Below are 27,217 nucleotides of genomic sequence, written 5' to 3'. Positions count from 1 at the left end.
CACCAAGAAAACCCACACAAAACGACTACAAAGAAAAAACCCTGTTATTTTCTGTATTAACGCTCAGATTGGTAATTATTCTAAATGCTAACATAATTGTTGATAATGTGGCCCTCAGATCAGACAACTACATTATTGTAAGCCTCGCTGTGATAGAAGTTGCTCATCTCTGCAGTAAAATAACATGTTGCCCTACCCTAGACTAAATAAAGTTAAAAATTAGTCCGTGCAAAACCAAAATAGTAACATAAGCTATGGTTGAATGACTGATATATAGATGGAGACTAATAGACAAATGAATGAAATGATGTATTTAATTTGATTCATTTATTTTTGAACATGTAAAAACAAAAACAATGCATATAAAATAAAACGAATGTCACAAAACAAGTTAATTTCCAAAATAAGTCAAAAACAAAAAGTAAGAAAATTTCAACAAAACATTCACACGTTCAAAAAAGGAGCAGGAAGAAGTCTGACTTATATCATTTATTATACCCTTATAATAACCAATTTATCAATAAACTACTTATATATACATACATGTATATACACCCATACATACAGTATACAGTATATACAGATATACACCTATACGTAAATGTATGTATGGTCGTATAGATGAATAAACATAAGGATAGATATGAATGAATGGATGGAAAAAAATAGATGAATAGTTGGATGGATAAAACAAAGATAAATCAATAGAGGGATGATTGATTTATACATCAATTCTCAGTTTGCCCCAAACATTTTGACGTAATAAACAATGTCTTGATAAATTGCAAAACTTATGAAATTAAGATTTATTTACACATGAAAACACATGGTAGTTTAAACCAGAGCAACTTCCTGCATTCTGGTTTAATTACAAATAAAAGCTACAAGTGCAAAAAGCTTTATTCATAAAATCTAAAAATCATAATGATATGAAAAAAGTTAAGTAAAACAATAGTTATTGGGAAAAAAGAATGCTGATGCTTTGCTTTATTTTTTGTTCAGTAGGTGATATTAGCAAAAGTTTGATGGATAAAATTATTGCTTTTCTTCTTGCGGGGCTGCGTCCTCTTCAGGTTCTGGACCTGCTTCTGTAGCATTTTCCTTCATCATGTTTTTGTATTTACTCTTGAAAAATCCTCCCTGATTAAAACAGAAAAAGAGGAAATCTTATCAAAAGGGAACTTTGTATGAGGCGCAGATTGTAAAGTTGTGAATGTTACCTTTGACCAGATTTACAGCAATATTTGTGAAATTTGTGATTTTTTTCTCTCCTAATAATATGTCCATGTTAAATCAAAATCAAAATGTTAAATAATAAATTGAAATGTTAAATCTAAATGTTAAATGTTAAATCTAAATGTTAAATGTTAAATCTAAATATTAAATATGAAATCTAACTGTTCAATCTAAATCTAAATGTTAAATATTAAATCTAAATCTAAATGTTACATTTAAATATAAATGTGAAATCTAAATGCAAAATGTGAAATCTAAATGCAAAATGTGAAATGCGAAATGTTAAATCTACATGTTAAATCTAAATCTTAAATGTTAAATCTAAATATTTATCTATATGCTAATTCAAAGATTTATTCTTTAACATTTAGATTTAACATTGACTTATTTTTATGAGAAAAAAACATCACAAATTTCACAAATATTGCATAACAAAATTTAGATACATTTTTAAAATGTGGTTTGTTACTAAATGTTGCAAAAAGTTGCTGTTTATTGTAGCATTGACAACTTTACAATCAGCGCACCTTGATTGGTCCTGTTCTATGAAGCAGTTTTAATAAGCTTTTTGTTTTACCTTGTACAGGCCAGCAGTGAGTAGAATCAGAAAGAGCAGTCCTCCCAGACATCCACCAACAATCGCTTTGGTAAAATCCGGTGCTGGATAAACTTCAACTTCTAACTCTATCTGCAAGGTCACATGATTCATTCCTGGTTAGACTATTATTCTAACTGAAAAAAGAAAAGAAGAAGCAGCAACCTAGCATGTGATCACCTTGCGAACAGGTGGGTTGGTGTTTGATCCCGCTGAGAAGAAAATGTACCGGTTTCTATCATACTCCAGATTGGCTGTGCTGGTCAGGAGGAACTTGGCGGATATGAGTCCAATCTAGAAAAATAAAGCATTGAAAACAAGTTATTTTGTTATTGGTTGGTGAAATCACATTGTTGGGTTTGATTGGTCAAGAGGCTCAGGGGCCATTTTGATGTAAGAACTCAATGTGTGAGAACTGAGCATGCTCAGCTCATTCCTTTCCATCCACTTGTGTTGAACTGCTGAGAAGCTTTTTTTTGTAAGTTTATATCATTATGTTTATGAATATGCTGTGTTTTGTTTAGATATGTATGTGTCTTTCTCTGTGCACTTATGTTTAGTTTCACAGAGCTTCTGGGTCACATTGTCAGAAAACTGAAAGACAAAGATGAACAGTCAACAGTTAAAACTTCTACGTCTGAGTCTTTATTCAACTCTTTCAAGTACCAGGAAATCTGTTTAGCTATCTGTCACAAAGTTCATCTTTACAGACAGAAGACGTTACACTTGAAGTTGACGTCAATTACCTGCTCGATCCATCCTGAACTGAGGTTTGAAGAAATCTTGAATGTTTTACTCTCAAAGCCTCCCATAAACTGCCTACATTTAAAGCGTCGACACACGGCTACAGAGCAGTCCTGAAGGTGTTAGAAATACAAAAGAATTAATGCACATCCACCATATTTACCAGGGTTGCAACTTCCTGTATAATAGCTGCGTCTGTTTAAGTTGCCATGACAACATGAGAGGTTGAGATGCCCAGATTTTGATTTTAGGTTTGGCTCGTGAGACACTGGAATGGGTTCGCCAGATGCCTTCAAAAAACTAACAATATTTTCGAACAATTTTAGCCAATTTTTGCTTATTTTTGTCCCTTTTCTCCAACTACACCTCACTTGCCATATTTTAACCCCTTTTCATGACTTTAACTTGCCATATTTTTGCTCCTTTAAATGCATTTTTGCAACATTACTCACATTTCTGCCACTTCTCCATCAAATTTCAATGCTTTTTCTGCAGTTTTTACACTTTCCAGACACTTATAAACCCTTTCAACCACTTTTCTCACCTAATGTCACACATGTTGACCTATTATTGTCACTTTTATCCTCTTTTCACCATATTTCATGCTTATTTTTTTGCCAATTTAACCACATTCACGATTTGTCATGCCCATTATTCACCAATTTAAGCTAATAGTTCCAATATTGACACTTTCAACCCTTCTTACCACTTTTTCTGTCTGTTTTTGCACATGATTCTAATTTGCAAATTTTGTCCAATTTCTGTGTTTTTTAAAAATCCCATTTCACCACCTTTCCACCGTATTTGGTCACTTTTAACCCATTTTATTTCTGATTAAAACAAGGATTTACATCTTTAAGATGACTATATACTATGGCGCAAAAAATGATAAACTTCCTGGATAACAGTTGATATTATTCAGATAAATAAATAAATGTGGTTATCACAGATTCATACAACAATGGACCATCATTTTGCTGACTTTATGGATGGGCAGTATTTACTCAAGTAACTTTATACAGCCATACTTACTACTACTTGGTTTTCCTTTATCTGAGAGACAAAATCTTTGACTTGTGGTTTTTCATCCGTGTCAATCTGACAGCCAGGAATCTGAAATCAGCGCAGCTTCACATCAGTTCTGCTGATCTTTACTGTAAATTATTTATTCTACAGATATGAATTCCTGTAGCAAATATCAGTATCACCTGTAGACTGCTCAAATTGGTCCAAATGTCCTTTTCTCCAAGCTTCACAGGTACGTGAATAACAACTGTTAAATTCAGCACCCTGAGATCATTTGTAACCTAAATAAATTTAGAAAGATACGATTTAGAAACAAGTTTTTGGGCAATATAGTATAAGATTATTATTTTTTACCTTAATCGACTGTTCGACAGGTTTCTGTAGATTGTTCCTTCCGAAGGTGAAATTGCTGTAGCTGAATGAGCTAAAAGAAGCACATTTCAAATATTTTTCCAAAGAATTAAAAATACTCCAGAAATGAATCATAATAGGGATTGAAAAATAATATTAATTAAAAAAAAGAGGCTGATATATGGTTTCAAATGGACAATACTCACCTTTCAATGGTGACGACAATGCTGTACTTCACATCGATTTCTTTGGTTTTATAGACTTCACTCCCTGGGGAGTGCTCAAGATTCCCACTAAAATAAATAAATAAATAAATAAATGTTTAAGTGCACATTACAGTGCAGAAACAGCCCCGAACCCAGGGGTGTCAAACTCATTTTACAGTAGTTCAGGGGCCAAATATGGAGCAGTTTGATCTCATTTGGGCCACAGATCTTATGCAGGAACATTTGTAATTTTGACATTATTGTGCCTTAGTTTGCACTTCTACTTATACATAACATAAAATACAAAATATGTAAGAAACAGACAATATCCAAGCAATAAATGACAGATACCGGTCCCAACAGCATCTTTACTTTAAATTTCCGAGACCAATTTGTGACCAATTTCTATATAATTCAGGGATATATTATGTCATAATTTGATGAAAATTGAAGGATTTTGTAAGAATTGTTGTCTTTTTCAATTTTGATTGTTTAACGTTAAACATGACTGCAATCATGCGATATATAGTAAGCACCGGAAAAACCGTGAGCCCTTGCAAAAATTGTTGAGTTTCATTTAAACAATGATTCATGTTTTGTCTGTCACATTTACTTTCTACTGCAGGCCAAATTAGATGCTCCAAAGGGCCAGATTTGGCCCCCGGGCCATGAATTTGACACATGCCCTAACCGTAACAGTCCAGGTGAGGATTAGGCACACGATACCTGGTTGCGTTTGCAGAGATAAAGATGCTTCTGCCAAGGTCACTGTTGGTTGGGATCCCATAGGAGACAATGAAGCGAGCCTATGAATGGACGATGGAGAAAAAAAAGAAAATGACTTAATTGTTTGATAATGCAGACAGTGTTGCAGAGCACAGATCCATCCAAACCAACCTTTGCGTTGCTCTTAAATATGGGCTTGTCAATACTGCAGAGTGTCTTTCCTCGTCTACGATCGTCTCCACTGTCTATAGAGTCGCACTGAATCCTTCCCTTGGTTAAAAAACAAAATAACAGTTTAAAAGCCTGCTATTACTAACCCAGGTGGGTACGGTATACCTTGTCAGATTTCCCATTTAGCTGAAACACAGCCATACTTACATAATTTTACAGTAGTGTAGTGGTTATCAAACTTCTCACAGTCCCGTATCCCTTCAGACATTTAACCTAAAGCCAAGTATCCCCTACTCTTGCACACTTAAAAAAACATACTAATGTAATGTCCGATACAATGTAGCCCTACAGTTAAAAGTGGCTCTGAATTTTACCCATCCTGTTGAGGAATAATATCTAATAAAAAAAAGAATTGGCATTTTCAGTGAGAAACCAATCTCTGTTTTTGGAAAAATAAATCTACCAAATATTTGTTGATTACAAACAACATATTCAACACCCTGAAACTGTGAAATAAAACACAATACAACTTTAATGAGAAGGGTGAGGTTGAGAGGATGAACAGAACTCTGCAATGTCTTAAATGGTTTTCCACGCAAAGCCTTGTTCTGTATTTTGTTTTCATGTTTGTCAAAGGTGAAAATCAACTTTCACACAAGTACGTGTTGGCAAATGGCATCAAGCATGTTTGGCTAGTGCAAAGCAATGTAGCTCTCGTCATATTTGCGCTTTTTTGATGAGATTGTTTCTCCGTCACCACTAGAAGGTAGACTAAGAGAGGCCAATGTGCAATTTGTGGAAATGCGAGGCTCCTGTATTCATATTGTAGTTCCCAATATTGTCACGCTGTTTTTGCGTACCCCACTTTGGGAACTTAGGGTTTAGTGCAGGGGTGTCAAACTCATTTTAGTTCAAGGGCCAAATATGAAGCAGTTTATCTTTAGGCAAGACATTTTTTTGTGCTCCAGTCTGCACTTCCACGTATAAAAAACTATCAAAATATGTAAGGCATTGATCATTTTAAAGCAATAAATGGCAGATATCAGTTCCTGCAGGATCTTCACTTTCAATTTCTTTTTTGATTTTGTGACCAATTTCTATGTGATTTGGGGAAATTTTGTGAAATGATTTCAGGAAAATTGCAGGATTTTGGAAGAATTGAAAGTTCTTTTAACAATTTGAGATTAAAAATGACTCCAGTCATGTCATATAAGCAAAGGGGAAAATGTTTGCCCTGCTGATGTTGTGGAGTTTCATTGAATGTGTGTATTATTTTAACTGAATTAGTTGGTAATTTACACAGTTTCTCAGAATTTTTGTGCTTTCTGCTGCAGGCTGAAATGAATACTCTAGGGCCAGATTTGGCCCCCGGGCCTTGAGTTTGACACATTTGCACTAGTGTATTTGTTCCTATGTTTGCCACCCTTGAACTCTGGTTAATGTCTTCTGCACATGTTAATTATCAAGCTCTGGGGGCCTTGACTTTGCATTTTGAGTACAAATTACAAGCTGAAAAAATTGAGAATGAATATTACCAATGACATAATATGGTTCAGTTGCAGATGTTTGTGACGTAATGGATGTGGAAACATTTCTTTATTTGTCAAAAAAGAAGTAATTTAGGTTGTTACAATAACAACAATAATACATCAAGAATTATTATTATTATTATTATTAAGCAATGTCTTACTTGCAGAGTTTTGAACTTTCTGAAGGAAAGGCCAACTGGATAAGTGAGTGTAACTTGGCTGTTGTAGGAGTTTTCTTCCGTGTTCTCTATCGATACTGTGACGTCCAACAGCTCATCAATGCCCACTCTAATCTCTGGAGAGCTGACGCAGAATGAAAAACCAATAGGAAAGGAAAATTACACTCTCAAACAACATATATACAATATTGAACTCTAAGAATAATCCATGTCCTGCTAGTTATTTTTTATGTTTTTGCATGTGTTGTATTTACCTGGTGAAGCTGAAATCCACCTTTAGGTTGTCAACACATCTGTTGTCAGTTCCACAATAGATTTCAAACCCGATCTGAAAGAGAATGACGCGACGGCCAGTAGTTCAAAGTGAGTATACGTTAAACTTTTGTGTTTTAGATTACAGGTGAAGGTTTATTGTTACGTACAGGATGAATAGTAGTTGTTTGCGCTTGCTGGGCCAGTTTTGGTTTGAGGCCCGAACTCAAGGACAAACCTTCAAATGTGAATTTGAGTTCATTTGAAAGTTCATTCAAAGCATCTTCTGGACAAGACTGCAAGAAAAAAAACACATTAAACGTTGAAATCTGAACTCACACTGTCCCTTTAGTGCAGGGGTGTCAAACTCATTTTGGTTCAGGGGCCTAATGTGGACTATTTTGATCTCAAGTGGGTCACAGATATTAGGGGGGGAAAGACAGCAATTTTATTATCACTGTGCTCTAGTTTTCAATATCAGTCCCTGAAGAATCTTGACGTCACATCTTCTTGAAACTGCACGCCCCTCAAAATATTGTGGAGTTACATTAAAATTGTGAACTTAAGATATCTACAACTGAATTATTTGGTAATTTATGCAATAATGAATGTTTTCCCATTTCTACTGCCTCCTGCTTGCTGAATTGGATGCTCTAAAGTGCCGGATTTGGCCCCCGGGCCTTGAGTTTGACACGTGTGCTTTAGAGCATCCAATTCCTCCCACAGAAGACAGTAAAAATGATAGATAAAATTCACAAATTCAATGAAATTCCACAATATTTTTAGGGGCTCAAAGTTTTTTCATGCTTATATCACATGAATGCAGTCATTTTTGCAAATTATGGAAATAAATCTCAATTTCTTTCAAAAAATCTTTCTCACAAATAATTCTACTAAATTACACAAAATCAAACTAATTCGCACAAATGCATTTAGCCATTTTTGACATTTGACCAAAGATAACTAACTTCCTGTTTGGTTTTGGGCATGGTCATAATGTAACTTTTTGCTCATTTTGGGGTCAATAATATATGTGGCAAATTTCATACATATTGGTCAATCCTGCCGGTCGTGCAGTTCCATCGCATTATTTGCGTCTATAACAAGTGCAATGCTCGCTTTTTTTTTTTTACTGAATTCTTTCATTTATTCAAAATCCATTCAAATTATCACATTTTTTATGAGGCCTGAGGTGCGTGCCAGTTTTGATGAGACTTTGGACATGCTCAGGGGGCCAAATAATCAATCAAAGGCAAAGTTAATAATAAAAAATAAAAAGAGCAATTACAATTGGGTCCTTCTGGCCATTCTGGCCTTTGGACTCTAATAATTTTTTGAAGAAAAGATCCTGCAGGAACTGATATTGAGAACTCGAGCACAGTAATGTTAAAATTGCTCTCTTAAAACCAAAAATCTGCGGCCCACTTGAGATCAAACTGCTCATTATTTGGCCCCTGAACTAAAATGAGTTTGACAACACTGTTAAGAATAAAAAGTTGACTTTACTTTAAAAAATATGCAAACTTGTTGTCTTAAAAAACAAATGTATGTTGACCTAGTTATTAAAATGTAATTGATCCATATTATACATAATAAATGGCAGTTATCAGTTGAGGAGTTGTTTGCTTTCCAAAGTAGTGCTTTCTTAAATTGTTGATATCTGAAATGGGAAAATACATTTTCACTAGTTACAATTGTTTTTTAACATGTGGAAATTGAATTGTAGATATCTTCACTTGTTATTCTTACACATCAAAAAGGAATTACTGGTAAGTTTTCACTAGTCAAAATGTAACTACTACATGTGAAAATATGTTTGTAACATGTCAAAATTGATTTTCAGATATCTCCAATTAACATTTCGACATGTCAAAAATACATTTTGACATGTTTGATTTAAGATGATAAGTATAGGCACCAAATGTATTTGTTGAGAGTCAACTACTGTAATGCTATCTTAACATGTTTGGGGTTTTTTACCTCAATGAAAAACCTCACAGTGAAACATTTGCGGCGATTTAGGGCGACATTAACTGTTCCGCTCTCCTCTCTCCCCCCTCGCTGTAACTCAGTGATGTAGGCACGGTTTTGTGGGGTTTTTCGAGTAGCATCCAGGGTGAAAGTATAATTAATGCTTGCTCGTGCTGAAAGACACCGGAGTTTCACTTAGAAATTACAACTGTGAACATAAAGATGGTAGCAGATAAAAATAAAGAGCTATAAGGAACCTGTATTTAATGCGGAGTGTGGGGTCATGATGAAGCAGATTTCAGCTGTGCTGTCCAATGGCTGAGTACAGTCTGGGTTTTGAGTTGGGATTTGTTTTGGATTGAAAGCGACTGTAGCCTCTATCATTACAATCGGCCTTGATCTGAAAGCAAGCAAAATTTGAGAATACACATGAATATCCTTCCAACCTTGCCAGCAGAACTCCTTTGACTAACACTGGCAGTTGACAGTCGAGAGATAAACATTTCCTGAAAAATCTTGTCTGAATAAACGAAACCTCAACTTAACATACTGTTCGAAAAGAAGACAAAATTAATCTTGTTGGAACTATTACATGGAAGTCAAGTGAAACTTCAAAGGAACCATCAACGACGATCAGCAGAACTCCTCTGACGAACACTGGCAGTTGACAGTCGAAACATGTCGGGAGATAAACATTTCCTGAAAAATCTTGTCTGAATATACAAAACCTCAACTTAACATACTGTTAAAAAAAAAAGACAAAATGAATGCCGCTGGAACTAATACATGGAAGTTAAGTGAAGCTTCAAAGGAACCATCAAGGCGATCAGCAGCACTCCTCTGACGAACACTGGCAGTTGACAGTCGAAACATGTCTGGAGATAAAAATGTAATGAAAAACCTTGTCTGAATAAACGATACCTCAACTTAACATACTGTTCAAAAAGAAGACAAAAATAATCTCGCTTGAACTATTACATGGAAGTCAAGTGAAACTTCAAAGGAACCATCAAAGGCAATCAGCAGAACTCCTCTGATGAAGACTGGCAGTTGGCAGTCAAAACATGTCGGGAGATGAAAATTCCCTGAAAAACCTTGTCTCAATAAACGAAACCTCAACTTAACATACTGTTCAAAAAGAAGACAAAAATAATCTAGCTTGAACTATTACATGGAAGTCAAGTGAAACTTCAAAGGAACCATCAAAGGCAATCAGCAGAACTCCTCTGATGAAGACTGGCAGTTGGCAGTCGAAACATGTCGGGAGATGAAAATTCCCTGAAAAACCTTGTCTCAATAAACGAAACCTCAACTTAGCCTTCCAAACCCTTCACATTGTACTTCACAGTGACAAAACCTTCAAAATGACGTGAAGTAAAAGGAATTTTCTTAAGTTGAGTATTTTCTTGGACTGACCTGAGTAGAAGAATTCTGCCCTTTGAACCCACAGCCAGATCAGGCAGACTATCTCCACTCAGGTCCAAAGACAAAGGACTGATTGAGATGCCAAAGAACCTCAGCCCGGATTCAACTTCAGAGGCGGGAATTCTCTGTGAAACAAAAATCCAACTGGGTCGTGATACATGCTGAACACCACAGCTTAATAAAAAAAAAAAAAGGTCATGCTAAGGCATGACGATTGATATGTAATTTCAGAACTCTTTCCTAATCAGTTCTGGTCAGAGCAGGTCAGATGCCACCGTACACTGATGGCACTCACCAGTAGGTCTGTGGTCAGCACCAGAAAAAATCAGATACCTCTCCCCATGGTAGAACAAAACACAGATGTATCTTTTTTTAAGTATGATATATAAAAAGTGAGAGAATGGTTCTTGTGGTCTCCGGAATTTGTAGCAAGGTAACAAAATTATCAAATAAATATATTTCAAAACACTTTTATGTCATATTTTTATATCAAAATGTCGACAATGACGAGACACATCTTCAATAAAACAATTTCGGTGACTTTAAATTCTATTTTGTGACAAATCTAAGTGACAAATTAACAGTCAAAAACATTTTGACTTCGAATCACAATTAATGTTGCGCAAGATCATCCATAACATTGTCAATATACACGACAGAGTATTGTTTAAGGTCTTAAAATCATCCCAGTCCATTCCAAATTTTGGTTAATTCTCATTTTTTGATTTGTCGGAAAATAAGAGGGTAATGTTAGCAAGGGGAGTAAAGTTTTATTTTATGAGCTTGTGGAATAAACTGGGATTATATTAAGACCATAAATAATACTCTGCTGTGTATATTGATTAGGTCATGGAAAGTCTTGCACAAAATTACTCCCAAAGCCAAAATATTTTTGACTGTTATTTTGTCACTTTCTGTCATCTGATGGCCGAAATGGATTTAGAAGCGACCCAAACTGTTTTGTTGAAGATGTCTCATCATTGTCGAAATTTTGGTACTAAATATGGCATAAACAAATGTTTTGAAGTACCTCTCTTGGACAATTGTGTTGTCAATAAATCACAAAAATCTTCCTTAGTCACGGTACATCACTAAAATGCACACAGAAACACCACTACCACCACTTACGGCGACCACAAGAATAATTTTCTTACTTCTTATATATCATACTTACTAAAAAAAATACAGTTGTGTTTTTGTTCTACCATGAGGGGAAGGTATCTATAAGCCCCTTTTGAGATATGGCCATTACCTAATAGTGTATGTTATGCTCATCATAGTTTGTGCTGTGTGGGTTTCATCGCTTAATGAGAGACAGTGGCAAACATTTGTTTTCTCTTCACCTGTGAGTACAGAGGACTGTTCCCTTGTATTCTCTCTCCGTGGAATATGTAGATGCTGCCCTGGCCGTGGTTCTCAAGAGGTGCGCCAACGGCTAAATCTGCCAGACCCTCTGTGTTTAGATCAGGAAGAACAGCAAGAGAAGATCCAAACCTTCCGTGATCGGACGCAGCCCCTCTCAGCACCAATGGAGAGTCAAAATGACACTCCACACTCTGTTGAAAATATGATGGGGACAGTGAGTCTTTAGTGGTCAGTATAATAATCCTTTAAATTACGGAAGCGGATCAGGGCCAATTTTGAGAATAATTTTGGGCAAATCAAGAATAAGGTCCAAATGTCGAGAATGAAGTCAAAATGTCGAGATTAAAGAAAAAATCTGAGAATAAAGCTGATGAGGGCCAATTCATCATATGACAACAAACAGCAGATCGTGTCCGTCTACAAAATGCCGTGTATCGATGAATGCTTAAACTCTACTTCAAAGTAAGGTTCTCTTTTAGCTCGATCATAAACACAGCGTTGTAATCTCTTTAAGGCAGAAATTACCAACACGGTGTCCGTGGGCACCAAGTAGCCCGGATGGACCATGTGAGGTGCCCTCAGGTGTTCTACCAATGAGCTCCATCTAACATCTGATTTACTTTCCAGGATTCAAACTCACATAAAGATAAATACATATGAGAGATGTAGTTGGTAAACATTATTTGCACTGAAACATTGTGACAAATGTTTTTAAGTGTTGCAGATCTGGTGTATGGTCACTGTGGTATGTTATATGTGATATATCTTTTTGCTCAGTCGTGGTGCATTCTGGCAATCTACCAAAGGCTGCAGGAGCAGCAACGAGCCAGTTTTTTTACACAAACTACTAGTTTAATGTAAAGCTGGCCTGACATAGTGACAGCTTTAGGAAATATGACAAAAAGTCACTTTTATAAGAGTTGCAGACTGCACCTATAATAGCAAACCTTCGACTTTTACCACGCTATTGTCTTTTGACTTTAATCTTGTCTTTTTTTTACTTGAATCTCGACATTCTTGACATTTCAACTTTCTTCTAGATTTGCCCAAAATTATTTTTGCCATCAAAAATTGGCCATAATCTGCTTCTGTAATATATGCATTTGATGGCAGAAGAATTGTCAATTATTTACCATGCTAATTATTCTGCAAATGTAAACACTTCCCTCTCTGTCAGAGTGCTGATGCATTGGTGCAGATATGAGGATTAGATCTGTGTAACCATCACCTTCTAAGTCCATTGAACAAACTTCTGCTCCGAAATATTCCCCAGTCTGAAAAAGTGGACGAGAATTGTTAGTTTGGTGGATTCAGAGACAACGGCTGTAAATGACAAATGGCTGTAAATGACAGACTGTTTTGTACCTGCTGTGGATAAGGAAAAATCATTTGTTGTAGTTTTGATGACGATGATACAGTCATGACCATTCCTCTGTGTTTATTTCTGGGAGCACCGAGAATTGTCAGTGCGCCTCCAGTGGTCCAAGCTACTGCTATCGAGTAACCTAAAATGTAAATTAAGTCATTAGAAAGACCTGTTGGTGTTTGGAGGCCCCCAGTTTCCTAAATTACACAGTAAGATTTGTAACCCATTAAATGCTCCACAAACTGCTATAATATATTACGCAGACATTGACAGTTAAATGGGATTGGGATACTATCATTATCTTCTTAAGTTTGGCCATTTAGGTCAGATAAGTGTTAACATGAACATTCAAGTCGAGACAGGGCCATCTTTAAGGGGAATGAAGGGGAGAGATTTTTGGGGCTCATCCATAAAGTCAGCAAAATGATGGTCCATTGTTCTATGAATTTGTGATAACCACATTTATTTATTCATCTGAATAATATCCACTGTTATACAGGACATTTATTGATATTTGTGGCATAGTATATAGTCATCTTGAAGATGTAAATCCTTGTTATGATCAGAAATAAAATGGGTTAATTGTGACCGAAAAGGTGGTGAAATGGGATGTGTCAATATTGGCTTAAAAGTGGCAGAAATTGGGGGAGGGTTGAGGTAATGCAATTTAAAACAGCAGGAACAATTAGCATAAACTGGCAAATAATGGGCATGTCAAATCGTGAATGTGTAGTTAAGTTGGAAAAAAAAAGCATGAAATAGAGGTGAAAAGTGACAATATTGGGTCAACATATGCAAGTGGTGGGATAAGTGGTGGACACGGTTTAGAAGTGCCAAAAATGTCTTGAAATGCCAAGAATGCCTTTATTTTGAAAAGGGGATGTTTGAGTTTTAGTTTGAAGCCAGTGTCATGTACTGAGTTCACATCATACTGAGATTGTATATGGGCATGCGTGCACATGCGCAACACCGGAAAATGAATTTTTGCTAAAAAATAATAATTCATTTTTGTTTTTTTGTTTTCAAAGTGAATTTGACGTTAGGCTTTGTATGAGTAGTACGTTAGTATGCGATTTCGAACACAGCCAGAATTTTGTGTTCAGGGTTTGTTTTGGTGAGTTCTTTGGTTTTCTTGAAATTAGTGATTTTTCACTGGGTCCTACTTACAAACACATGTTAATAGTTGGAACAATAGTGTAATGGCCATTTTATGGGTGTATACAAGTGTGGGTCTTAATTGGGCGTGTCACAGACTATATATGTGAGCTCAAACGGTTTCTGACTGTAGCACCAGAACACCACGAACACTGTTTGTTTGTATACTGTGTGAAGTGCAGAAGTCTACAGGTGAAATGATTGCTTTAATGGACACATTGGTTTAGAATCAAATAAAATAAAAAAAAAAAAAGTATACATCAATAAGTTGTATGTGATTTATCTCAACTTGACGGTGAAAGATGTACACGTTCGCTCGTCAGCCACTCAGCCCTTTAATAACCGGTCAAGGTAGCCAAGTAGTGGATTTGGCTACTACAAATAGCAAAAAGGGCTTTATTTTTTCCTCATTAATGTAAATCTGCTTTAACTGACAGACTTTTCCTGTGTCCATTTAAATACATAAATACAATATCGTTATTAACTTATTTGATTGTACTGCACTTATCTTACCAAGATAGCTATCAGGCTCCATATAATTAGGTCTATAGGAGGCTACTTCTTGACCGTTATTATTGTACTGTATGTAGCCGCCCTTCCACTGGTTTGCACCAACAACAGACATCAGAATTCCCTGCATTGTGAACAGAAGTGTAAAGAGCTTAGGTCTGTATTGCCATCATTCTGTGTTTGTAGGACTGTGAAGTGTATTTCTGGTGCATTATTTACCCCACGTGTAGACGCTGCCCTGAAGCCATCTTGGGACATTTCCATCGTCAAAGACACTCCACTGGTTTGAGATCCTGTATCAGATAATGCCTTTTATTAACAGCCTGCAAGCTGATGCGCATCCTCAAAGCTAATATTGCTCTGTGTTAACAATTCTACAGATGGAAAGAAGGTTATTAACATGAATTTTGTGCCAGTACCTTCAATAGAGAAGATTTTTTCTTGCAAATTATTTCGTATTTTCTCAAGGGCATCAAAGCCATCCACTGTAAACACGTGGTCACGCGAAGGATATGATGCAATCGTGTTCAGCTCTCTCATTGAATCCGTTCTGTGAAATGCGCTTCCTACCTGAATGTGAGACATATTAATGACCATTTTTTATTGCAGTGCTAATAATGGCATTACCTGTACTCATAAACACTCTTAATACCAATATTTTTACATTGCATAACATATAGGAGCCAGGTGCAAATAATTTTTCCTGTGATCACATATTTGATCATGTGCACACATAAAACGATATGGATGGGACCTATTGAGAAAACCTGTTAATTAATGAAGGCAAGGCAAGGCAAGGCAAATTTATTTGTATAGCGCATTTCATACAAAAGGCAACTCAATGTGCTTTACATGATAAAACATTCAATTGTTTAAAATCAATAAGAACATTTAAAATCATCAGTAAAATCAATTAAAATCATCAGTAAAATCAATTAAAATCATCAGTAAAATCAATTAAAATCATCAGTAAAATCATTTAAAATCATCAGTAAAATCATCAACAAAAATCTCTCTCTCAATCATATGCAGTAGAGAAAAAAAGTGCCTTTAACTTTGATTTAAAAATGTTCACATTAGATGCTGACTACAGCTCTGCTGGCAGTTTGTTCCACTTCTTTGCAGCATAACAACTAAAAGCAGCATCACCATGTTTACTGTGAACTCTGGGCTCCACTATCTGACCTGTGTCCATAGATCTGAGAGACCTGCTGGGTTCATACCTGACTAACATCTCACTGATGTATTCTGGACCAAACCCATTCACAGATTTATACACCAGCAGCAGAACTTTAAAGTCTATTCTGAGGCTGACTGGGAGCCAGTGTAAAGACTTTAAAACTGGACCAATGTGCTCTGACCTCTTTGTTCTGGTTGAGACCCGAGCTGCAGCGTTCTGAACCAGCTGTAGCTGTTTGATGCTCTTTTGGGAGATTCCTGTCAGAAGACCATTACAATAGTCCAGTCTGCTGGAGATAAAAGCATGGACCAGTTTCTCCTGATCTTTCTGAGCCATTAAACCTTTCACTATGGAGATGTTCTTTAGGTGGTAGAAGCTGTTTTTGTGATAGATTTGATCTGACTGTTGAATGTAAGATCTGAGTCAATCAGAACACCAAGGTTTTTGACTTGGTCTTTAGCTTTTAAAGATCGAGACTTAAGATAATTGCTGACAGCTGTCCTCTTTTCCTTCTTACCAAAGACAATCACCTCCATCTTGTCATGGTTTAGTTGAAGGAAGTTTTCACTCATCCAGCAGTTTACTTTTTCTAAACAGTCACACAACACCTCAATGGGACCATAGTCATCTGGGTTCAGTGATAGATATAGTTGTGTGTCATCTGCATAGCTCTGATAATCAACCTTACAGTTCTGTAAAATTTGTCCTAAAGGAAGCATATAAAGGCTAAACAGAAGAGGTCCAAGAACAGATCCCTGAGGAACCCCACAGGACATTGGTAATCTGTCAGATTCAAAGTTTCCAATGCTTACAAAATAGCCTCGCTCCTCCAAGTATGACTTAAACCATTGCATTACTTTTCCATTTAGTCCAACCCATGTTTGCAATCTGTGCAACAAAATTGTATGATCTACAGTGTCAAATGCAGCACTTAGATCCAATAGAATGAGAACAGATACTTTTCCTGAATCAGTGTTCAACCTTATGTCATTGATCACTTTGATCAGAGCAGTTTCAGTGCTGTGATGAGAACGAAAACCTGACTGAAATTTATCAAATATTTTGTTGAATGTTAAGAATTGACTCAGTTGGTTGAAGACCACCTTCTCAATGATCTTGGCCATGAATGGAAGGTTGCTGATTGGTCTATAGTTAGCCAGTATAGAGGCATCCAGTGTTCTCTTTTTTAACAGAGGATTGAATCAGACTGCAATAAAAAAAAAAAAAGTAGTCTAAGTCTAAGATACATCTGTCCACACTTAAGAGCTGATGGAACGATAACTAACATTATTCATACCACAGATAAAGATACAGTGTAGGCCTCATAGATTAATCAAAGGCAGATGATTTTACTCAAAACAAATGTTGAGAGGTCAAAATTGTCATGTGACTTGAACTTCGGAAAAGTTTTGCGCATTGCGTTTTGGGATTGAAAACCCGTAGAAAAATGAAAAGAACAACTGAAGCGAAAAAAATTCTTTAAGAAGTGTTTTTTTTTTACTTTATTCTTACTGAAATTTCTTGTGTTTTATCGCCAGACAATAGTTATGGTAAGCATTCCAGCAAGTTCATTTTGTCTTCTTTCAATAAGACAACTTTTTTTCAGGAAATTTACTTTGATCTCCCGTTGCCAGTCATCTTCAGAGCCTGTCTGCTGATCACTTTGATATGTCTGACTTCCGCGTAATAATTCCAGCAAGTTCAATTTGTCTTCTTTTTGAATAATATGTTGAGGGGTCATTTATTCAGACAATAAATGAAACGCTGAAGTGAAGGACACCTCAAAGCGATCTGCAGACGCCTCTGAAAAAAACTGGCAATTTGTCAGGAGATCAAAGTCAATTTCCTGAAAAAAGTTGACTGAATAAATGAAACCTTAAAGGTCCCATGTCATGCTATTTTTCACCCATCTCCATTTGTTCTAAGAACCCCAAAAACATAGTATTTGAGGTTTATTTTCCCAAACTTGCCTGTTTTCCAGAGTTTTAGCCTCTGAAAAATCACATTCTGACCAACTCTACACAAACAGGCTGATTTGCGGCCTACTTATGCATATTCATGAGTGGGCGTGTCTATAGACGGAACACTGACTTCCTCCTCCCCGCACGGTGACGTAGGGCCAGAGGACGGCCCGCCCTCCTCCCACCCACTCCCTAGTCGAGCTCATGCTGCTTTATAAACACGAGACAGAGCGTGGGGGCGGGGCGTTCACTGGTACATACATAGACTGTAGAAAATACATACATAGCACTGTGCGAAGTACGCTGACATGCTCACCTTTGTGGGCGTTTATATGTCAATCACGGCAAAGAAAGGAGCAAATCACCCTCTAACGATTGAGGGAATCAATGAAAAAAACACTTTTATGATGTTTAAAGCACAGAAATGTCGATTTAGCTTAACATGGGACCTTTAACATATTATATAATGTTTATTCCCTGTGATATGATGTCACTCCACGAGACATTACATTTAATCCGTATTCAAATATTTCTGTGGAAGCCATTATATCAACATCCGCCCCCCAGGGAACACTGGCATCAATAGTGGACGCAAACAACTTTTGGATAAAGCTACAGTTTTTTAAAATGGTAGTTATTTTACCCAGAAGCTTTAAAGGCTTTAATCAAGTATTTCTAAAATCTCTATTTTCTCATTTGAGCACCTTATGCCTTTAGAATGGCATAAATCTTTACAATGTGATCACAAAAACTATTTCAGTATCCAAGAGCACAAAGGAAACGTTGAGACATCAGAAATGCATCAGTCGTGGATGACAACGAGTCTAAAATAACAGCACGGACACAACTCACCCCAATAGCAAACCGAACAATGTTTTTTGCTTGAGCCGCCGATGCTGCCCCTCCCAGATCATTTCTGTCATTAGATTCTCCATCTGTAATAACAACTAAAACCTTTTTAACATTCGACCTGGAACCTCTATAGGATGAGAAGACGTTCTGTCTGAAAAACACAAAAAACAAAACACATTTATAATATAAAATTTTAAGTTCCAAATTCTTTATTTTTCTTCTTTTTCTGTATGTATTTTACTTTGTTATTACTCTGCCAATTCTTAACCGACTACACCATTCAAACATCAAAATGTTATGCTGCTGAATGTCAATATTCAGATGAGGCAAAATGTTATGATAAAGACAAACATACTATAAATAATCATGGTCGAAGCTTAAGAACTTAAAGATACTCACACAACATGTCGGATGGCAGCAGCTGTATATGTTCCTCTATTCAGTTGTCTTATTTGATCAATTTCTTGCTGCCAGTTTGCCTTATTGAATGTATTGAAATAAAAATGGACTCTCCTGTCGTTGGAAAACTGGCTAATGGAAAACTGAAAGAAAGAAAACTATTAGCTTACAAGCTGGTTTAAATCCAGTGTTGGAGTGGAGACCTGGCCAAGGCCAAGACCACCCTGTTTGGACTAAATAATATATGAAACTTAAATGAATAAAGAATATAACGAATATGAAAATATAGGTGTTTAAATTTAAAACAGTCTGTAACCTAGGTCAGTGGATCTCAACCTTTTCAGCCCGCGACACCCCCAAAGACGGTGCCAGAGACCAGGTTGGCCAAAAACACACCGACAATATTGGAAAAATTAGTAGCAACAATTAGTTTAAACTGGCAAATAATGGGCATGACAAATTGTGAATGTGGCTAAATTGGCAAAAAAAAAAAACATCACATATGGTGAAAAGAGATTAAAAGTGATAATAATGGGTCAACATATGCAACATTAGGTGGGAAAAGAGGTGGAAAGGGTTTATAAATGCCGAAAATGTCTTGAAAGTGTAAGAAATGTGCAGAAAAGGCACTGAAATTTGATGGAGAAGTGGCAGAAATGGGAGTAATGGAGCAAAAATGCATTAAAAGGAGCAAAAACATGGCAAGAAAAAGTGTTTAAATATGGCAAGTTTGGTGTAGTTGCAGAAAAAGGGTAAAAATGAGCAAAAACGGCTTAAATTGTTAAAAAAATATTCTTAGTTTCTTAAATGCATCTGGCGACCCCCTCCCAAAGTCTTGTGACCCTAAATGGGGTCCTGACCCCAATGTTGAGAACCTCTGACCTAGGTAACACATGCAGAATTAAACAATAGTTAATTTTACATTTCTTTTCATATTATATACTGTATTTGTGCTGCACAAACCACAGGTGGCTCTCCAAAAAGTAGACAGAATTTAAAACTGAAAATAAGTTGTGAATAGGGTTTTACCTGTGTGTCCTGTCTGATAAAAGAGCTAATTATGTTTTTAACAAAAGTCTTCATTCTAGTGAAATCAGTCGAGGAAACACTGCCTGAGCCATCCAGCAGAAAGGCGATGTCAGCTTGGGTTTGACACTCTGGAGAAAAAAAACCAGAGAAGATGGATAAACTTTTGAAGAAGCTGCAGGGAATGATGATAATAAAAAGTTTAACGGTATTCAATCATGTTCAAAGCCTTGTTGAAAGGTGTGGACTCTAATTTCAGGAAATTGCATTTTAAATGATATTTAAAATGTCCGCTAATCATTTTTACATAATGATCTTCTAATTAATATGTGGAATTTGTAGGTTTTTGACAAGTGTAGTTTAAAGTATATACACACTTATCACCAAATCTAGTTTAATTAAATTGTGTGTAATCCAATTTAATTTAAATAATTTTGATTTAATTTTATTTAATACAGTTTATTAGACTATAAATCAAATTAATTTTAGATGCAAGGCTCCACATTGAACATTACCAACAGGTGATCTTGGTATTGATGATCCAAATGTATTAAGGCGGTTAATCTGGAAACACAAGCCCTTATACATGGTGATACTTTGACAGTCCTTCGGAATAGTTGGGCCACACGCCTGGAAAAAGAAAAACACAGACACAGAGAAAAGTGATTGATTGATTGATTGATTGATTTGACAACACGGCAGATCATTGTGCTGGTTTTTGTGCGATCATCAACTCACAATTGTGTTTTGTGTTTTCGGATCAATGGTCATTGTCAAGCCGAGGGACATGTTGACTGCAAAAGCTGGAACAGCTTTTAAAGTAAAAACATGTAGGAAAAACATTATATGCATTATCATGTATTTTTCTATTATGTTACATTTATTAACACGATTTCAATGCATAATCTATCGATTTCAATGGGTGCCAAATGTGAAAATGTCACTGTTTCATAGCTGACATACTGTATTTTGAACATTTAGCTAATTTTAAACTCATTCGAGACAAATGAATGTAAAACAGCATGTTCTATATCCTTGATAGAATGTGTAAACATGAAAAATGCATCTAAATGTAAAGGTTAAATATAAATGTTAAATGTACATTTAAGTGTTAAATCTAAATCTAAATGTTAAATTGGTTGCCAAGTGTATAGTTTTCATCAGATTTTCATTCTTACATAGTATATACAAGGGACAGGAAATAGTTAGCAGTTCTATACATACTGGTTAAGAGCATGTGGTCGGTCACATTGAGTAGCCAATGTTCCTGTACATATCATCCCATCCCTCCCAACACTTTCCCATGCATCCCCACAGAATTCAGCCAAGGCTTAAGACCACTTAGAGGAAAGCCAAGTGTAAAGCTAAATGTTTAGAATTTATACAAAGTGGACAGGTCAGCGCCTGTCACTCAATCAATTTACATTTATATTTAACATTTGCATTTAGATTTAACATTTAGATTCAGATTTAACATTTACATTTAGATGGGACATTTACATTTAGATTTAACATACATTTAGATGTAACATTTACATTTTGATTTTATATTCAGATTCAATATTGAGACTGATATTTAACATTCATATTTAGATTTAACATTTACATTTAGATTTAACATTTAAATTGAGTTTCAACATTTGAAATTAGATTCAACATTTACATTTAGATGTATCATTTATATTTAGATTTAACATTTACATTTTGATTAAACATTTACATTTTGAGTAAACATTCACATTTACATTTAACATTTAGATTTAACATTTACATTTTGATTAAACATTTACATTTTGAGTAAACATTCACATTTACATTTAACATTTAGATTTAACATTTAGAATGAAATTTAACATTTAGATTGAGATTTAACATTCATATTTAGATTTATTATTTACATTTAGATTTAACATTTACATTGATAGTAATCATTTAGATTTCACATTTGCATTTGTATTTAACATTTAGATTTAGATTTCACATTTAGATTGAGATTTAACATTTAGATTGAGATTTAACCTTCATATTTAAATTTAACAAATACATTTAGATTTAACATTTAGATTGAGATTTAACATTTAGGTTGAGATTTAACATTTGCATTTAGATTTATTTTCCATGTTTACACATTTTTAACAATAATATGGAACATGTTGTTTTACCTGAATTTCTGTCTCAAATGAAAAAAAAAAATGAGCAAAATGTTCAAAATATGTTGGCAGCACCCTATATGATTTCAAATTAATTGAACTTCTTTAAAACATATTTTATCCACTTTTTATTCTCATGGTGCATTATTGTGGTAAAACACTGTTTCACTGTATTCTTTCAGGATTTAGAGACAAAAGTGTGGTACCTGGCTGTGGAAGGAGTTTACAGTTGCCGGTGGTCGTGGTGCACTGGTATATTTGCCCTCTTCCATTTGATGAAAATTGTTCAAGTGGAGCACTGACCAGCAAACTGAGGAGGAACATGATGAACACATGTACAGTGTGAGTTGCACAGACTAGAATAGAAACACTTAAAAAACAACAGCAACCTAAACTTACTCAGATTGTCTTTGCACAACTTGGTAGCCGAACCCTGCAGCCGGGTTCCTCAGAGACTTCCAAGCCACAGGATTGATGTTAAAACAGAGCACGGCTTCCAACTCTTATGGATCAAAGAAGAAAGTGGTAACACAGTTGATTATGACGCCCTCAAGTGCGCGTGCAATTTAGCTGTGGCAACTTTGCATAAAGTGTGTGTTGAACACCATCGCCGCTAGATGGCAGCACTTTTTTGATCTTTATTTGTCAGTAGGTCCTATAGACCAGTGGTTCTGGACCTTTTCAGCCCCCAACCCCCCCAAAAAAGGGTCCAGAGACCGGGGACCCCCACTGTACTTGAAGGTGTTTGAACACAGACATGAACATTGAAGAACAGTCATGTAGAGACAGGACCATCTATAAGGAGGAATAAAGGGGGGAGCTTTTTGGGGGCCATCCATAAAGTCATCAAAATAATGGTCCATTGTGATAACCACATTTATTTATTTATCTGAATAATATCCATTGTTATCCAGGAAGATTATTATAATTTGCGTAGTAATCTTAAAGATGTAAATCCTTGTTTTAATCAGAAATAAAATGGGTTAAAAGTGACCAAAAATGGTAGAAAAGGTGCGAACCACAGAAATTGGTTAAAAGTAAAAAAAAAAAATAATAATAAAATAAAATAAAAACGGGCAGAAAAAGTGGTTAAAGGGTTCAAAGTGTCAATATTGGAACATTTAGTACGAATACTTGGTTTAAACTGGCAAATAATGGGAATGACAAATTGTGAATGTGGTTAAATTGGTTAAAAATAAGCATGAAATATAGTCATCAGAGGTTAAAAGTGACAATAATGGGTTAACATATGTGACATTCGGTGGGAAAAGTGGTGGAAAGGGTTTATAAGCAAAATATGCAGGAAAGGCATTGAAATTTGATGGAAAAGTGGCAGAAATGGGAATAATGTAGCAAAAATGCATTAAAAAGAGCAAAGAATATGGCAAGGAAAATTGATGAAAACAGGTTAAAATTTTGGCAAGTTATGTGTAGTTGCAGAAAAATGGTAAAAATAAGCAAAAATGGGCTCAAATTGTTCAAAAAATATTCTTGAAGGTATGTGGCGACCCCCTTCTAGTGTCTCGCGATCACAAGGTTGAGAATCCCAGCTAGACATTCTGTCCTACAAATTACTACACACACACAAAAACAACGGAAATGGTTTGCTCTTTTAATTTGAACTGTTTATTATATATATACACATATTAACATTAAAATGAAATTGCTTTAAAATGCTTATCCTATTTTCTGTTCTGCATGAGTGTGTTGTTTAATTTAGTTGTTTGTTTTGTTGAGAGAATCCAAAACTTTTCACCCATTTTACTATTTTACTATTTTGCTAACAGTGCAAATTGTGCCTATGTGTTTTTATTTATTTCCACTGCCTCAGTTGTATGCAACATATGCTCTGTGCACACCACCTTATGCCTTATGATGTGGTAAGAGATGGAACACAAAGTTCACAAAGTTCAATGAGGTTTCTGTATCTATGCGTCAAACATGTGCTCTGCCATATTAAGAAACCAGAATGTGACAGTTAGATGCATTTTGTGAATTATGTGGTACATCTGATCACTCACAATATGCTCTGTTTTATTGATTTTGGTCACATGATGTTTCCCGCTTGCATGACGAGTGGAATATATGAGCCAGCCTGCTTTGAGCTTTTTAGAGAAGGAGACTAGAACGACAAGCTCAATTTTGAGATTACGCCTATATGATATCTCTCTGGAGAATTGTATGTTTTATGTAGCTGTTATCTTTTTTGGAGAACCCGTAGAGGGATTATTAATGCATCTTTGACCTATTTACCTATAGAAGGACTTTTTATTTTTCATACTAACCCTAACTGAAAGGACATTGTATAACCTGTTTATTGTAACCCTAAAATAAAAGGATCTCCTGTCTGAGGACAACTCAGATATATCCAACTAAAAACTTTTTGTAGTCCACTTTTCTTTAACAAGAAGGAACCCACCACCCAGATCGACTGCATCCTCTCAGCTAAGCATTACCCCAGGCCTCTTTAGCAACGGAGCGCAACTTAGTGCATTGACAGGCCACATAGGTGAGACACTGTGGTTACTGGATGTGTCTTTGACCTAATGGGAACTAGAAAGGGCAACCACTAGTGAAACAGAGTAAACTGCATAACAAATCCCACCACACTGTAACCCGTTCCAGAACTCACTGGACGATAATAATTAAAGAGAGGTTAACCGACAAAACAATAAGGTTCCGCGGTAGGTAGGGTGACGGCGCGAGAGAGTGCGCACAAGCGCCACCGCCGACCGGGGCGGGCCCGGTGATCCAACAGTTTTTGGTTTTTTTTCCAGCTCTTTGGGTAATTACTATGAATGTAGATTTGTGTCTATATTATTAAATAAAAACCTCCAAAATAAAACACTTTTCAATCAAAGAAAAAAGGTGAACATTTCAACACAAATTTATAGATCTTTTAAAACATAGGTACTATTTTAGGGACTCTAAAATGTCAAATATGAATAAGATGATCCTAAACTTCTTAGAAATAACACGTATTGTGTTACAATAATTTTCCAGTGATATAAAATCATGGATACTTGACAATTAACGTAGCAGACACTCACTCTGATCTTAGTGCTCATGCTAATTTCAATGTTTTCGTGTTTTAATGTGCTTCCTACTTCGTATCTTTCTTGCTTTGTTCCTGTTTTCACCTTTTGTATTTTAGTCTTGTAATAAATAACTTTCATGAGATGGCATATTCATGATGCACATTTTTTTTCTTCCTCTAATAAATAAATCAATCTCGTGTAGCATTGTAAAGAACTTCAAGTTGAGATACTACAACTTAAACACACCAAATCAAATCCAAACCAAAATTTTATTCTTTGAGGAATTCAGAAACATCTGTGTGTAAAACGAGGTGTGTGCTCCAGGTAAACAAAAAGCTGTAAAAAAAAACTATTACTTAAAAAAAAAACAACAACATATAAACAATGAAATTTTTGTTTCCGCCATTTGCATATAGCAAGAAACGGCTCACTCTGCGATAGTGTTTCCGCCTTCAGGATGCACTTAAATCCAGCATACATGTGTTTATTTCTATTTATTTTTAATTCATTTCAAAGCCACTAATAAAAATTACGTAAGAGTTAAAACACTTTTACATCCAAATGGGAACAATTTCAATTTTTGAGTCTTTGCGTGGCATTTCCTGATAGTGAGTAATCTTTGCTTCACAAGAAAAGCCTTCCTTTTTTTGGCAACTATAAATACATGTAAGAATTTTCTATAATTAGCAACTTTATAGTCACAAGATATCTGGTCAGTATTTAACTCACCAGCCACTTCATTTGGCACAACAACGGTTCTTATCTAATGTACTGCACTCTCTTTCTAGATGTATGTTATCCATGATTTGGTCCGAATTATTCATGACATTTTTGACATTTGTTACTTGGGCAAAAGCTTTTAACGAGGTTTCAGTTGGACAAAAGTTATTGTTGACTTAAACTATCTGGTCAAACTGCAACTTATATTAAAAAAGGACAAGACTGTATATATATATATACTGTATATAAAAGGCAAAAACTTTTTACTAGTTATAACATTTTGGGTTTTATCATATTTTCTTTTTATAACAATTTGGGTCTTGTTACATGACTGAATTTCATTTGCAACGTGTAAGACAGTCAATCAATTTCACAAGTTGTACCAACTTTTACATACTTAGATAATAGCTGTTAACTAATCATTCTTTTGCTTCATGCCCTTCATAGAAATCACATATTATGTTAATTATTGGATGGTAACAGTAAATTGATGACTAATCACAGAATGAAACATAAACTCAGGATAATTACCTGCCAGGAAGAACAAAGCAGTAATCATCCAGATCATTGTGCTTTTCCCATTTACGACAGAGTCACAAAAATCAGTTTCTGTTCATGTCAGGTTGTCTAACCTCAGAGTGTTGTAAACTGCTTTTGCCAAAGAGCGAATGAGGAAAATGTTGAAAGCAAAATGCAGAAATGGTGACAGTTCAGTGTCATGGGAGGGAAACGCTAATGTAGGAGGGGTCATTGTGCGTACACTGTCTGTTTATACCCAAGATCCCTTTTTTTATCAGTTAATGATCTCCATCTTCTGACTGCTAAAAAGATAAAATGACTTCACCATTCCATCATGGGGTGCAGAACAAGACAAATTTAGCAAACTCAAGCTTTAAGACCAGAGATGAAAACAGGATTGTAAATACCAAAGGAAAGCAGCCAACCGTGGGACCATACCATTACATTTATGAAGTTTTATCAATGCACAAACTCTCAAAAATAAAGATTTTAGTGTGTTTTAATGGGACTAAATGTGATCGTTTGACAAGTGTATCAAAGCATCTTCAAAACTGAAGCTCACACT

The 27,217-nt window shown here is 35.6% G+C and overlaps 1 protein-coding gene across 2 annotated transcripts; it reads right to left on the bottom strand.

Annotated features, from left to right (window-relative positions):
• Positions 1 to 507: 507 nt before the first annotated feature.
• On the bottom strand, positions 508 to 26,806 carry LOC114481306 (integrin alpha-M-like). 2 transcript variants are annotated; one of them, XM_028476016.1, is made up of 30 exons: positions 26,665 to 26,806; positions 22,775 to 22,877; positions 22,582 to 22,685; positions 20,964 to 21,037; positions 20,741 to 20,855; positions 20,229 to 20,356; positions 19,200 to 19,342; positions 18,801 to 18,951; positions 15,227 to 15,377; positions 15,027 to 15,100; positions 14,811 to 14,931; positions 13,142 to 13,281; positions 12,910 to 13,050; positions 11,755 to 11,967; positions 10,403 to 10,536; positions 9,244 to 9,386; positions 8,996 to 9,159; positions 7,186 to 7,311; positions 7,018 to 7,091; positions 6,746 to 6,887; positions 5,056 to 5,154; positions 4,885 to 4,964; positions 4,159 to 4,245; positions 3,956 to 4,025; positions 3,784 to 3,882; positions 3,608 to 3,688; positions 2,578 to 2,688; positions 2,012 to 2,125; positions 1,814 to 1,924; positions 508 to 1,140 (listed from the first exon to the last, which is right to left on the bottom strand). In XM_028476016.1, exons 1-30 carry the CDS (start codon positions 26,699 to 26,701, stop codon positions 1,036 to 1,038), a joined length of 3,435 nt encoding a protein of 1,144 aa, XP_028331817.1. In that variant the 5' UTR covers positions 26,702 to 26,806; the 3' UTR covers positions 508 to 1,035. The 2 variants fall into 2 exon arrangements, 1 of the variants encoding a protein (XP_028331817.1); XR_003676237.1 differs by lacking the exon at positions 508 to 1,140 and having other exon boundaries at positions 1,890 to 1,924; positions 2,012 to 2,425.
• Positions 26,807 to 27,217: the final 411 nt, after the last annotated feature.

The sequence above is a fragment of the Gouania willdenowi genome, chromosome 19 (assembly GCF_900634775.1).
Source record: "Gouania willdenowi chromosome 19, fGouWil2.1, whole genome shotgun sequence".
Classification (NCBI taxonomy): Eukaryota; Metazoa; Chordata; class Actinopteri; order Blenniiformes; family Gobiesocidae; genus Gouania; species Gouania willdenowi.
Note: the sequence above shows the minus strand (reverse complement) of the source record. Positions and strands in the feature narration are given on the sequence as shown.